The sequence below is a fragment of the Marmota flaviventris genome, chromosome 7 (assembly GCF_047511675.1).
Source record: "Marmota flaviventris isolate mMarFla1 chromosome 7, mMarFla1.hap1, whole genome shotgun sequence".
In the NCBI taxonomy this organism is placed as follows: domain Eukaryota; kingdom Metazoa; phylum Chordata; class Mammalia; order Rodentia; family Sciuridae; genus Marmota; species Marmota flaviventris.
In genome coordinates this window covers 137,292,336-137,307,834 of record NC_092504.1, presented here as the reverse complement: position 1 = coordinate 137,307,834, position 15,499 = coordinate 137,292,336, and the positions used below count along the sequence as shown (strand labels likewise).

The window sequence follows — 15,499 nt, the reverse complement described above, 5'->3', positions numbered from 1 at the left end:
TCCTCATCTCTTGCTTGCATTGCTGCGCAGCCTCTGGTCTGATGGACCTTGACTCAAGTTGGGCTGAAGTCATCCCCTCCTAATTAGCTGTGACCTTGCCAATGCTATCTGTACAGTGACAGCTTCTGGAACAAAAACTGATTTTGTCATTGCATGTGGCTTCAGGGGACCTCCTGACTTCTGCAGATAATTACAAAGGCTTATCAAGTGGTAGGCACTGTTCTGCATTTCAAGTGTATTAATTTGTTTAATCCCTGTAACAAGAAGTAGGCGTGATTATCTCCAATTTGCAGATGGAGAAACTGAGGCATAAAGAAATTAGTGAAATAAGAAGTGAAGTGGTGGAGCTGGGGACGGCTCCAGCCAGCAGGACCGAGCCCGCCAGGCTCTGCGGTCTCCAGTTCAGGAGTCTGTCGGTGTATTTTTGAGTCCACTGACATACTTTGAACTTGAGTCAGTGGTTCTCTACAGTGGAATTAAAAACCCTGGCCTGGAACATCATGTGCTCTACTGGCTAAAAGACTACGAGTGGAAGAACCTCCTTCAGTCCCTGCCTTCTAGGAAGAGTGGAATTCAGTCACATTTACATTTAAGTAACATACATTACATGAAAAGTACATGCACATGTGATTAAAGATGAAAAAAACCACTGCCATCAGGAATGAAGGAAAAAAAAAACAAAAAAACAACAAATCAAATTCTCTTTCCTGACCCACAGTGCTTGGAAAGTTAAGAGAATTATTTAAAGTCAGTTTCTTGATAGTGAGCCTGGAAATAGGACTGATGTTCTGACATTTCAAATTGAACCTGTGCAAAACTTCCAAATCAGAATTTTTGTGATATAACATATAATCCAGTTAGTTTACCAAATAAGCAATGCCAAATTAAGTAGCAAAGATTTAAAAAAGGAAAACACTGTGTAATGTTGTTCCTAATGTAAAACCAATGTGGCCTGTTATAACATCTTACATATGGCTGAGGGTCTTTTTCTTTTTTGTTGTGGTGAGGATTGAACCCAGGGCCTTGTGCACGAGAGGCAAGCACTCTACAACTGAGCTACATCCCCAGCCACTAAGGCTGACTTTTAAGCAGTGCATTTGTAATCATGGGTTAATCAGCTGTTGCTTACACTTGTCTGGCTAGTACTTCTAATTTCAGGATTATTACTGATAGAAAACAACTTCACGCCACAGATCTTTTCTCTCCTTTTCCCTCCCACTGTGATTCAGCCTCAAAGGAAGACCCTCCTTTTTCTCACCACTTTTGGCTCTGCTCCAGCTTCTCTGAATTGTTGGGAGTTCACTTGATCGCTCTCTTTTCTAAAATATCAAATGTATATGATGTTATCTTTGCCTCAACTATATCTTTCAAACACCATGCTTTAAAATGCCATGCTTATTTTGATAAAAGAAATCATGTAATACAATGTCAACCACTTTACAATTACCAAACACAATGCAACTTTCTTAGGTAGAATAAAATTGATGAAACTCATCACTCAAGTTGGAGACCTTGAAAAGGAGGTAGCTGACCAATGATAACTTCCTTTGCTTAGATGTACATTTTCCATTAGTTACTTGACATGTGTAGGTTACAGCCAGTTTATTTTCTAGGTTTGGAAAAACAATCAAATCTTACTAGGTAGGAGGATGCTTTTTCTAGGACATTTTCTATGATACATATACTTGGACAACCAAAAGGGCTTTCTGGGTTAGGATCAGATCAGAGTCAGGGCAAAACAAAACCAAAGAGGCTCACAACTCAGAATTCTGATAAGGTCTGTGTATGATGAAATGGAAGAACTTTTCAAATCCTATTTTGCATCTGTATTTTTCATCAAGAACTGTACAGGACAGAATGTGCGTGGTCAGTCACCTAAGGTCTATGAGAGCACCCAGTTGTTTGTGTGAGGTGAAGTCTCCTGACCCAGGAGTTTACATCCTGGGCCCTTGGAGATTTCTCAGGCTTCGGCTGAATATGCCACCAAATGTGAGAGGCATCCAAAGCGTGGGCTCTACACTGCACAGAAGGAGAACATGTGGCTTGAAACTCAGCTGGTGCTGTTTTCCAGCTATGACCCAGGGCAAATAACTTGGTACTTTTTATCTTTGGAACAGAAATGACAATACCTACCTGGCACGGGTGTTGGATGATGGGCGATGATAAATGCAAACGCCTTGCGCTTCACAGAGTCTCAAAAGACATTATCAAGTCCACAGTGTAGTTGTAGAAATGTGATTATAGCTTCTCAAATTCTCTTTTCTCTAGAGTAGTTTACATGAAAGGAGATGCTAGTCTCATATTTTTAATCTTCATAAATCTGAGTGCTAACAGATTTCCTTATACATCACATCATGCTCTGGTGGCTTTTTTTATTCTGTGAAAAAAGGACTCTGCTGACACTGGATGAGAATTTCCATGATGCCTTCTCCAGGGAACTCCAGGGCTTTAACAAGCATGAGAGGGGCAGGCGGTGATCTCAAGGCTGCTGCATGGAGTCACTGGGAAGACCAACCGCTTTCCTCTCGGGCACCATTACTGGACTAGATGTGGGAAAGAGGACAAGGATGGCATATTTCATGTTTGTGAGGCAGACAAGGGGTCTTTCCTGATGTTCTCAGGACAGTCAAAGCAACAGTATATAATACTGAAAACAGGTTGAAGACCATCACTGATGGGTGCCGACTCTTCATTGTAAGGGAGCTGGTGGTTGGTGCAGTTTGTCGACTGTACTCATCTGACTGGTCTTTCTCATCTTTTCAATGATTTGCATGAAAATATGGGTAGCATGTTTATCAAATCTGTGGATGACTTTTATTATAAGTAAAAAATTGTCTGGGGTGCAAGAAATACAGCAGTAAAACAAAACTAAAACATAGTCATGGTCCCTGTGCTCAGTGCTAACAAACTAGCCGACAGAACCAGGAGCTAAAACGACCTTGGATGTATGGCCGATCCTGCTTCTGGGACAAAGATTTGGCATAGCAACAAAACCTTGGAAAAGGACTTAGGGTTTTAGTTGACAATATGCTCAATATCTGTCAAATAGCAACTTCCAAAAAAAGAAAAGAAAAGCTAAATGATTTTAAGCTACATTAATGGAAGTGTAGGCCCCAGAACGGTAACACTCTGCTCATCTGAACACTAAGAAACATTACATATGAACATTTCCATGAATCGCTACCGTGACTCTGGAAGCATGCTTTCTTAAGAATGTCATCATTTTCTTGTGGTGGGGAAAGGCAAGGGCACAGAATTCAAGACCATGTTCATCCCCTGGAGTTTCTGGTAATTGACACCCCCTACCCTCACTCTCCTGCAGACCTCTGTCAGAATCTAGAACAAGGGACTGACAGTTTACTCCCTTGCTTTTCGGGGCATGAGATGATGTATTCTAAGCACACCTGGTGTGAAGCTGGGGTTCAGTAAGGACTTATAGACTGAATGAATGAAGAAGATTTGCAATTTATATATCCAATTGCTGGTCGGTAACTGGTCAGCACCGGGACTCAAAACCAAGTCCTATGAGAAAATAGAAATATTTACTGAGAGGAAAAAGAATTTGTTGTTAAAAACTTGAGAACTGCGCGTGTGGAACAAGGTCTAGACTTTTTCCTGTTATACAAGGTGGAACGAAGGCAGGAGACACACTGCAGTCCACTGTAGGGAAGAACTTTCCAGAGGTCAAAGCCCTGGAGAAAGGACTGGGCCACCTGGGGGGAGGTGAGCTGCCCCTCTGTGAACTTCAACAGCTGTGCACGCCATCAAAAGGTACTGCACTTCATCTGCGTCTCAAAATAAATGAGCCAGCAGATTCCAAGTTGCCTTCCCTCACTTGCTTACCTTCAGTTCTGAGTGGAAGACACAGAGGTGGCCTCAGTGCACACATCAGGAGTTTCAGAGGGAATGTGTGGCACATGGGGATTTTTTTTGGTGAATTTTTGGGCTAGAGGCACTAGTTTTGTAAAAAAAAAAGAATTACTTTTGATGCCTTTTCATCCTGTGACTGTTATCTGAGTATACACATATTTATTTTTCTTCTCAATATAATCTAAGAGAACTAATATCATTGCAAAAGCTATACAATTTAAGGGCTGGTAAAAGGCAGATTTTATACGTAACCTCAGGGTATTGCAGTCAGTGTCTCTATTTCTACCTACTGATACATACATTTTTCAGTAAACTAAAGACATTTAATAATTTTTGATAAAATTTTTGCAAAAAAGCTCATTACAGACTTATTTTGGAACAAATGATAAAACACATTATGGTTAAAGAACAGATTTCTAGTAAAATGTTTAAAATGTTTTTTTCTCTCTGATTTGTTTGAGAATTGCTTTGGCAAGATGGTGCGGCTATGAAATATTCAATATCTGCTGAATAAATGCATGGCTGAATTGTTGCTAATGTTCTCCCCACTCGGGCAGCTATGGTGCTCACACCAGAGGAGAAACCAGAAGATTACTGGCTGCCCCAATTTGCATACTTGTGTACAAAGGAAAGAAGAAGTAATCATATCTCCTTTCTTCCTTAGGGAGACACAATAAAGAAACATGAATAAATAAAATGAACTAGCTGTGCTGTCCTCAATTTCAGATTTATGTAATTTTCCCACTCTCAGTCTCTGTCTCCTAAAACACAGTTTACAGGATAAGTGATACTGTCTCTATAAATGAAGTTAAGACTTACTGATATGAGAAATGTTAAAATCACAACATTTTTACATCAGTAATTACTAACTAACAAACTTCTTTTTTCTGTCTTTTTTGTGGTACCAAGCATTAAACCCAAGGCTACCCTGCCAATCCTTTAAAAAATTTTTTTTTCTTTTTTTTTTTTTCCAATTTTTGAGACAGGGTCTCTAGTTGCCCAGGTTGGCCTTGAACTTGGTATCCTCCTGCCTGAGCCTCCCGAGTAGCTGAGGTTACAGGTGTATACCACCGTACGCACCCAGCACTAACAAACTTTTCTCAAAACAACAACACAAGACCCCATCATGCTCAGTATACCTTAAGTCTGTTCAAATTCACAGAGGTCAGAGTGGCATACTGTTATAGCCCCTCCTCCCCGTCTTGGAGAATATCCAAGTACTGAAGAGGGGCACCAAATGGAAAGAAAACTGTTAATATCAGAATGCAGAGAGGAGTCGCCCTGAGCTCATTTAACGTGCAGTCATTCCGTAAGGTCTTGTCCTTGAACACTCAGTATATGAACAGTTAGTGACACCCTCTGCATGCCAGGAGCTGTGCTGAGTGGGAGGATACTGTAATGACCCACAGCAGACATCATCTGCTCCCAGGGAGCTTGCAGTCTGCTAGGGAGGAAAGAAGTCCAATGAGTTAATTGCAGATTTTGATCTATACTAAGAAGGAAAACTACAGCACACTAGTAGGAGTGTCCTCACAAAAAGACTCAGGCTAACGTGGTGGCCAGTGAAGGCTCCTCTGAGGAAGGAATGTCTGAGTAGAGATCCAAAGGTTATGTAAATGGAGAAAGATATGCTAGGAGGGAGGGCCATATGTTGATGGAAGTAAAGGAAGGCCATCAAGTCTAGAGCACAAGAAATGGAAGGGAGGCCAGGCATGGTGGTGCATGCCTGTAATCCCTGTGGCTCAGGAGGCTGAGGCAGGAGGATCATGAGTTCAAAGACAGCCTCAACAATTAGCAAGGCCCTAAGCAACTTAGTGAAACCCCCTGTCTTGGTGTTCAACTGCTGGTACAAAAACAAAGAAATGGAGGGGAAGGGTGACGTGGGAAGAGAAGAGGTGGCTAGCTGCATCAGGTAAAGTCCGAGGCAAGCTCTGATGTTTCCATGGCTTTAATTTTCATCTCCAAGCCAGATTCCTGTGATTACCCATTTTTTTTTTTTTTTTTTAAGCACCATACCACTTCGGCTAAATATCTACACATGGATATTTTCATGTTACCCCCAACTCAAACTCTTTGTCTTTAACTGGACAACTGCAACCGTCTCCTAACTGCTTCTCCAGACGCACACCTATCCACCCTCATCACCAGAAACCATCGTGCATCAAGCTCAGGCCAGAAGCAGAGAATGGATCAAAGAAGATCCACAGGACTGTAACAGCCCAAAGCTGTGCATTCTTAGAATCAAGGATTTCCATTTGATTAGTTCTGTTTTCAGTAATATTTAAAAAAACCCACCTTGAATCTTAAATATCTAATTGTGTAAATACTGGAAACCATGTAAGTTAAAAATGAATTACTATGATTATACATTAAAATACATGACAAGCATGATTTTGGAAAGTACATAATTTATTCCACTGAAGAGTTCATAATAAAATTAATTCTTAGGAACTTTAAAAATGAATTAGAAGTAACAATTAGATATAAAATTCCCAAATTTTGGAACCTGAAATATTAAGCTCTGAAATTTTCTTAAAACCTCTTTCTCATAATTAGCATAGTTTAAAAAAATATCATGCTCTTCCAAGGGAAAAAGGGGGATTAAAAAATAGACACACTGATGAAGGCCATAAATTCTTCTTGGCTGGCTTTATTCTCCACTGAAGCTCAAATATAGGATCATATTTTCTTTACTTTCAGGACGCTGTCACTGTTCTGTTTTCCAAAACCCTTAAGACAGAATGGAAAATGCTTATGCAAAATGACACAAGCCTTAACCATTCTCTGCAGGATTCATCATTTCAAATATCTCTAGTCCAACAGCTTTCCCAACACTACAGTTCTGTGAGTGAACTATGAATATTTTTAAATATTTTCCAGATTCATCATGGAGGCTGCTTTTCTTCTCTGTACTGTAATCACACTGAGCTGCAATTAGAATAAACAATCAGTAAGTAGTTACTTTCTCTATGGAAAATCTTAGATTAATACAAAGCACAATGGATCACAACCTACAGTTCTTGAAAATAATCTCATTGGAAGGGGTCTTGAAAGGTCATTTTTTTTTTTTTTGTTATTCATTTCTGTTTTAGTCTTGTGTGTTCACAGTGTCTGTATTACATGAGAGAAACGCATGTCAAGTATGACATTCCCCGGCTCAGAGTGATGTACTCAGAACTCCCAAACATGTTCCAGATGGATGAAAATCACCTAAACCAAAGTTAATCAGAAAAATGTCTAAACCACACAGTGAATGTGAGTGAACACAACGCAGCTGGTAGTAAAAAGATGAGAGGATGTAGTAAGAAAAGTCTAATAGTAAAATAATTTTTAGCTACTAATTTGAATTGTAGAAAAGATCTATGAATACAAGAGAATACACAGCACCGGGGACATGACCTTCCCATCAAGGTCTTTCATTCCACAGACACAACCACTCCACTTACAACCACTCCTTCCAGCTTTTAGGTGTATTTTTAGAAATACTCTAAAAGAGAATATGTATATATACACATATGTATTTCTTCATTCCTTTTTATTTAAAAATGATAAAGTCAATGTACTTTTCATTATGGCTTTTTTCTTCTAAATGATCTGAATTAGAAATAATTTCATATTAGATCTACGTTCTTCTTCTTTTTTTTTTTTTGTTTGTTACTAGGGATTGAACTCAGGGCACTTGACCATTGAGCCACAGCCCCTGCCTTATTTTTGTATTCTTTTTAGAGACAGGGTCTTGCTGAGTTGCTTAGTGCCTCGCCATGGCTGAGGCTGGCTTTGAACTCCTGTTTTAGCCTCCCAAGCTGCTGGAATTACACAGGTGTATCATGGCCCCTGGCTCTACTTTATTCTTTCAACATTTGCAGACTATTCCCTGTGTGGACATCCATGACTTAACCTGTCTCCTGTTGTTGGGTATGCACATGGCTTTTAGTCTGTTACAATTGGAGACATGCTTTCTTCCTTGCAAAGACTTTTCCAGGTATAAAAATGGGTCAAAGATTATGCACATTCAAAATTTTGGGGAGATACTGCTAACCAGTCTCCAAAGAGGCTGTGTTGGTACACACCTACATCAGTAATGCACACAAGTGCCAGCACAATGCATTATCAAGTTTCAGGATCTGACAGGTGAAAATAATATGTGATTAATATTTAAATTTATATTTGTCTTGTGGGTGAGGATGAGCATCGTTTTAAAAGATTAAAAGACATCTGTCTTTCCTTCTCTGTAAAAACTTTTTATCCACTGTCTATTGGACAATAACATTTCTTTCTCTTTTTAAATTATTTTTTTAGTTATACTTGGACACAATACCTGTATCTTATTTTATTTATTTTTATGTGGTGCTGAGAACGGAACCCAGTGCCTCACACGTGTCAGGCAAGTGCTCTACCGCTGAGCCCCACCCCGGCCCCAGTACTTCTTCCTTTTAAACTTAGGCACTTTTTCTGTGTACTCAGGAAACTAGCCTTTTGCTGGATGTGTTGCATATGTCTCTCTCAGTTTGTCACTCGCTCTATGAAGTTTTTTTTCCCAACAGGTCCTTGTGCATGGAAGGCAAGTTTTCTACCATTGAGCTACACTCCTAGCTGTATGACTTGACTTAGATGCAGACATCTGAAATTTTATATGGTTACATTTATTCAACCTTTTTTTTTTTTTTTTTTGTAGTTTCTAGCTTTTGTGTTCCTGCACAGAAAGGCTTTACCACACTGATTTTAAAAATGGTTCTGTTAAAAGAATGCAGTGTGGCATTCAACAGTTTAGAGTACTACACAGGACTGGACGAAGAACACACAGACAGAGGTGGTCAGAAGAGCACTCAGGGCTGCTCAGTACACTGCTCCTGCTGACCCCACACAGGAACCCGCAGCCCTTAACTCCTTTGTTTCAGTTAGTTTCTTGCCAATGTGGGACATTCTTTCTAAGAGCAATGTCCAGTTTTTAGAAGAAAAAAAATTAGAAAAAAAATGGGAAAATTGGAAAGCAGTCAGAGAAGGCAAAGATAAAGATGAAAAAATGAACATATGTCCTATAAGAGAAAATTTATCATTTGGTCTCATTTAAAATAAAAATAAAATCAACTCTAGAGCAGAAATTCTTTTTGTGTATGGGGAGAATGCTAAGTGGTTACTTCTTACCTTCCAATAAAACAGAATGGAAGGAGAAAAACTTTAAGTTTGTTACCAAAAAAATGTGAAGCGGTAATTGTCAAAACATAAAAGAGCTCTCAAAAAGAATGGTGGAAACTTTGCTACTAGTGAGTTTAAATGTCAGCAGGAACAAGTTTTGGACTGTTTAGGTTTAATTCTATCAGGAGGGAAACTTCATGAGATATCACATGGATTATATAATTAAGATTCTATAATTATACCCTTTTCACTGTTCAATGCAGGGTGGTTGGTTTTAAGTAGGCATTTTCTTTACCATATTTCTTTAAAAGGTAAATGTGTTAGCCAGGAATGGTGTTGTACACGTAGAGGCCCAGCTACCTGGGAGGCTGAGTAGGAGGATCACTTGAGCCCAGGAATTGGAGGCCAGACTGTGTAACATAGCAAAGCCCCATTTAAAAAAGGAACATAAGCTTTAAGTATTAATGATACAGAAATTAATTTAACATATAGCTGTCTAATTATTAAGCTCTATTTCATCTTTCAATAACTGTATGACGGAGGTGTTACTATCCCATATCAAACAGGAAACTGATTAGGAAGCTGAAATTGCCCAGTCACATGGCTTCTTAATGGCACTAGGCCACAGTCTTCCTATGTAAGAAAAATACTTATTTTGATAGAAACAGTATATTCATACTTAAATATAATTAATACTATGGAAGCTGCATTCTTTTTTGTTGCCTATTGCTCCATCCACCTGTCCATCAACTGCTTCTAGTCTCTTCGTTACCACTGAACAGGTCTCACTTCATTCCAAATAGGAGGGAATATTGCTCCTACAAATGGCCCATTTTATGTATTTATTTATTTAGTGCGGGGTGAAACCCAGGGTCAGGTGCACATGACGAAGGTGCTCTACCACTGAGCTACCTCCCCGACCTCTGACCTCTGGCCCATTTCATTTATATGATGTTATAAGATGTATTATGAGAAATTATTTGATTCATGTTCCTATTCTATTTCCCATTTGACAATTTTCATATTGTATTTTAGATTTATTTGGTTATCCATAAATGTGCATTAAATACAGTTCACTTGTAAGTGAAATAATTTTTCCACTTAAAGCCAGTGCAATATGAAATATTTGGAGCAATCTTATCTATCTGGGGGCGAGCATCTGCCTAGGTTTAGACAGACTGTGAGTCTAGTGCAGCGCTGACTAGCAGGCCCTTTTGTGGTGGCAGGAATGTTCTGTATTCATACCGTCCACTACGGCTTCCCATAGTGATCCAGGCTACTGAGCTCTTGAAATCTGGCGACTGTGACTGAGAACCTCAATTCTTAATTTTAATTGATTTAAATTTAAACAGTTGCCTATGGCCAGCAGCTCTCATTGGATAGTGTAATTCGAGATACAGATGACAACTGGATGATATTAAGATTTATTTTTGTTTTTAAAGTTCACTTTTCAATCACGAGTATTAAAGGGACTAATTTTAAATACATTAATCAAGTGAAAATAAAACTACTAGCTCTAGGGAGGTCTGAGCATGTCCACTATGTCTTAATAGTGATCTACTCAAACTGTTTACTATTTGGGGATAATGAGCATGCTCCCTACCTGCTGGGAAGCTGAAGCCGCTCTCTCTTCTGCCTGAGTCAGACGCCTTTGAAGTCTGTTGGCTTTTTCTTGATGCTCTAGAATTAGCTTTTCATTCTATTAAGAGAAAATATAAAACAAATTAGAAAGCCATATGTGACATGGAAATGTTCTGTGGAGAAAAATCTGTGTTGAGAGCCACAGCCAAGTCGGGGTGGCTCCTGGCATTTTGCCAGAGGGAGTGGTTGAGAGGTGATGCCAGCGAGCCATTGAGATGATGATGGTTAAGTTAAGCTGTGTATTCAGTTGTATATAGACCTTTGCTGTCTGGCAATAGGGCGGCTCCTGCTGCCTGGGCCGCTACTTTGGAGTTCTGGTTGAGTTCTCAAGGGGTTCCGAGAGAGTGGAGGGTGAGGGTATTCCCGGGGAGCGTGTGTGGAGAGTGCCGGTGAGAGTTTTGGAATAAAGAGTTGCTGTTTGAACCCACAAGTGCTTCTTGGCGGCTCGGTTATTTGTGCCCAGCCAGACTGTGACAATCTGGACATCATATTCCCACTTAAAAATAACAGATAGTATTATCTCCAAATTTACATTTTCCAAGATATGTGCTTCAAAGTATAAAGCTGGTTTTACATTCTTTATAAATTGTTTTCTCCCCTTCTATACCACCAGAAAAAGCAAATTAAGAAATTCAAAAGCAAAGTGAATTAGAAGTTAAGAGCAAGACTTTCAGTTTTTGATTGGTTAACTTGAGATGCTAGATCACTGCTTCAGAACCACCTGGAGAGCCTGTGACCTAAGGACCCTTGGGCCTTAGCACCACAGCCATGGAGCAGGGGTGCATCCCTAGAACACCTGGATTCTGCAGGGGCTCCTAGAGTCAACATGCTGAAGCCTGAACCCCCAGTCCCTGTGAATGTGACCTTATTTGGAAAGAGTCTTTGCAGATGATTAAGATCTGATCATTATGACAGGCCATAATCCATATAACTGATGTCACATTATAATGGGAAATGACACAAAGGCAGACATGCATGCACAAAGGGAAAACCATGGCAAGACACAGAGAACACGGCCCCCAAGCCAAGTAATGCCTGATGCTACAGGAGCTGGGGGAGAGGCATGTCCAGATCCTCCTTCAGAGCCCTCAGACGGGCGACATGCCGACACTGCCATTCTGGACTCCTGGCCTCCAGACCTGTGAGAAAATAACTTTCTGTTGTTTACACTCCCAGTTTGTAATACTTTGCTATGGCAGAACTACAAAGACAGCATCAATACCAAGCTGTCACTGATTTTAATGTCATGCAGACAAGTTCAACTAACCTATAATTAAAAATATGTTTGCTCTCAGGGCAGGGGCTGTAGCACAGCGGTAGAGCGCTTGCCTGGCGTGTGTAAGGCACTGGGCTCAATCCTCAGCACCACCTAAAAATAAAGATATTTTGTGCCCATCTACAACTAAAACAATATTTTAAAAAATGTGTTTGCTCTCTTCATACTTACCTGCCTGGTCACAGTACATCTAAAAAATTGTTTTTTGTGCAACTAGAAATGCTAGACAGTTTTTCTGGCATTTATCTAAATTGAGAGAAAAATATAAGCCCAATCAGGAGTGGTTAGAAAATGCCTAACAAGTCCTAGCATACAAATGATCAGAGTGAATGCCATGCCTAGTAATAGAAAACACTGAAATAATGGATTATCCTGCTCAAATAAACTTACTTTATTTCTCATTATGCCCAAAAGCAAAATTAAATTTTATGGAGAACTTGGTTGTACCAATTTACCAAGATGTTGTGCCCAGCCAGACTGCGGCAAAATAGGTACTCTAAAATTTTAAGAGGTACACCATACATTAGAGAAAACTTGAGGAATAAAATCACATCATTTATAATAATAATTTTCATATTTCTAATTAGACTATATATCATGTACATTCATCTTTGCTGCTGTCATAATGGCTAAGAAACAGTTCAGACTGTAAATCACAATAAAAACAACTGTTCCCCCCCCCCCAATGGATACTTTTGGTTTCTTTTGATCTTTGAATATTATCAACATCACTATGTTGAAAATCTTCATTTTTTCCTTACTTCATTAAACAGATTTCTGGAAGCAGGAATTAAATTAAGGACATTTAATAACTCTTCCTAGTTTTCTAAGTTGCCGATAGCAGCTTATATTGCCATGATGCTTAAGAGCCATGATGTCACTGTGGCTCCTATAGTAAACTACAGAGGTGAACCACATCAACCATTAATGAAATTCTAACAAACACACTCAAAATTTGAACATCCAGTGAAGAACCAGAGCTCTGGAAAGTTTCAGTTATCATACAGAAATTGTTTAAGTTTTTAAAGCCTCAAGGAAAAAATAATGAACTTTTGTTATATTTAGTTTTAAGATATCAATCTAAATGTATATTAACACACTCCAGTAAACAAAAATATTTTCTGTGGGTCTTTTGTGATGGATTAAAACAAAATGAGGGAAATGGATTAAATAAAATAATCTTAGAAATGCATAGGAATAATGAGAATCCCAATAATCCTCTGAAACAATGAACAAATGACACTATGAAATGAGACTTCTACCTTTTATCATCTACAGGTGATGAATCACAGACTTTCAAAGCTTTTATCCACATTACATTATGGGTGGACTTTTAAGATTATGGATGATTTCTATGTGGCTATTTCCAGGTAGAGAATTAATTTGGATTTGGTGTAGATAAAATTCTTTAACACATGTATCAAGCTGCAGTAGAAAGTACTTCCCAAGGGAGTCATTATCTTACCTCAGCTACCTTTTCATTTGCCATTTCTAGCTGAGAAAGCAGCTCTTGGGTATGAAGTTTCTGTCGACTCAGCTCACTCCTATCAGAGAGAGAGAGAGAGAGAGAGAGAGAGAGAGAGAGAAACCCATTAAGTAATTTTTCCAAATCTAAAATTGAATCTTTATCAGTGAGACATATATTCATGTTTCGAACAAAAATATCATCTTGATGTGCAAAATAAAGTCACTAATAGACCACATCTGAAATTTTTAATTTCTTTATTATATATTCTAGAGATTAAATGCATGACAATGTAATATACTTAATACTACTAAATTGTACACTTAAAATAGTTAAGATGGCAAGGTTTTAGTGATACATATTTTGTCATAATTAAAAGTTTTATAATTAAAAACACAACTTATCACATGGACAATTTTGTTATATATATATTTTAGCATAATAAAGAGCAAAACAAAAATTATTTTAAAGGCATTAAGCATTAAAATACTTATAAGACCTTAAGATAAATAAAAGCATACTCATTTAAACAGATATGATATTTGTTATTAGAAAATTTCATGAGTAATTGTGTTTCTTAGCTATGGTGTGCATTTTTTATGTTGGCGGAGGGAGGGCCTGGGGATTGAGCCCAGGGCCTCAAAAATACCAGGCAAGCACTCTAACACTGATCCACACTCCCAGGCCCAGTAAGCATGTTTGAGATTGCACATTCAGTGCTTGACAGGGGAGTTCAACTCTAGAAATTTAAAGTAACATGAACTTCTCCAATGTCACTTTGGTATAGTATATTCAAGACTGGTCTTGGTGGTGTATAGACTGTATTTTATTCATTCATATCCTTTATGCTTCATTAGCTGAAATCATCTGTGCACAGAACTGCTGTGGCCATCTTTTTTGTTTGTTTGTTTAAAGTATAAGAATTATATTGCTTTTGGTTAAAGATCATTTCAAGAGTCCCAGGTGAAGAGTAGATACAATGTATTCTTAAAAAGTAGTCAGAACAGGGCTGTGGCTCAGCAGTAGCACACTTGCCTGTCATGTGTGAGGCACTGGGTTTGATTCTCAGCACCAAATATAAATAAATAAAATAAAGGTCCAACAACAACTAAAAAAACATTTTTTAAAAAAGTAATCAGAACCAAGATCAAATCAACTTCTTAGTATTAAAAATGGTTAATTCAGAATTGGCTTCTGTCCTTTGACCTCATTTGTACTTCTTAAATCATCAAAAAATTTAACAATTCCAAAATAACTTGAGCTTTGATTTTTTCAAATAAGCCACACAAGCAGCTTAAAACTTCAGTCTCTTAAGTGTCCGACATTTGAGTGAAAAGTTAAAATTAGAAAGCTATTTATGATAAATATGTAGGCTCGAGAGAAAGGTTATGTTGCTTACTAACCAATTATAGTAAGTTGCTGAACACCCCTTGCGGCTGGTGCAAGCAGGTGGCGGTAAACATGCGTGTCGCCGTTACAGAACCAATGTATTAAAAAGGTGACTACTTATTCCAACTCAGTGGCACTGACTGAGGAGTGAGCGCCTATCACTGCCTCCATGCCAGCAAACTCAAATTTTATTTTAGCTTTATTTTGTGGTGATGACAAGACAGAATAAATTGTTGTGCTTTATTTATTTATTTATTTATTTATTTTTGGGGGGGAGTTTCCCGGGATTGAACTCAGGGGCATTAGACCACTGAGCACATCCCCATCCTTATTTTGTATTTTATTTAGAGACAGGGTCTCACTGACTTGCTTAGCACCTCACTGTTGCTGAGGCTGGCTTTGAACTTGTGATCCTCCTGCCTCCGTCTCCCGAGCTGCTGGGATTATAGATGTGCACCACCGTGCCTGGCTATTGTGTTAAAAATTACTGCCTCCTAATGAAAGAAAAAAATAAAACAGAAAAACCAAAATGACTAAAGTGGCAGTCATCCATGCCAACTGTAACTAAAGGCAAAAACTAAACGCATTAGTCCCGATGGAAAACCACCTGTCAGCACAGCTGAGATCAGAGTGAAAAGTATGGCCCCTGTAGAGCGTCAACCAACGTGCAGTTCACAGAAAACCGGAAAATGTCTCCTGCAAAATCTGATGCTTAAGCTATT

General features: G+C 38.7%; 1 protein-coding gene across 3 annotated transcripts in view; it reads right to left on the bottom strand.

The window, feature by feature from the left end:
- Positions 1-6,343: 6,343 nt before the first annotated feature.
- Sclt1 (sodium channel and clathrin linker 1) overlaps positions 6,344-15,499 on the bottom strand; it is a 160,504-nt gene continuing 151,348 nt past the window's right edge. For 2 of the 3 annotated variants that reach the window (XM_071614669.1, XM_071614670.1), the window contains 3 exons: positions 13,389-13,467; positions 10,610-10,705; positions 6,344-6,798 (listed from right to left, as the gene is read on the bottom strand). In XM_071614669.1, the coding sequence (XP_071470770.1) occupies positions 6,736-6,798; positions 10,610-10,705; positions 13,389-13,467 (238 nt within the window). In that variant the 3' untranslated portion in view covers positions 6,344-6,735. Of the gene's footprint in view, positions 6,799-10,609; positions 10,706-13,388; positions 13,468-15,499 lie in introns of those variants that run through there. The other variant, XR_011708035.1, reaches the window with a different exon arrangement.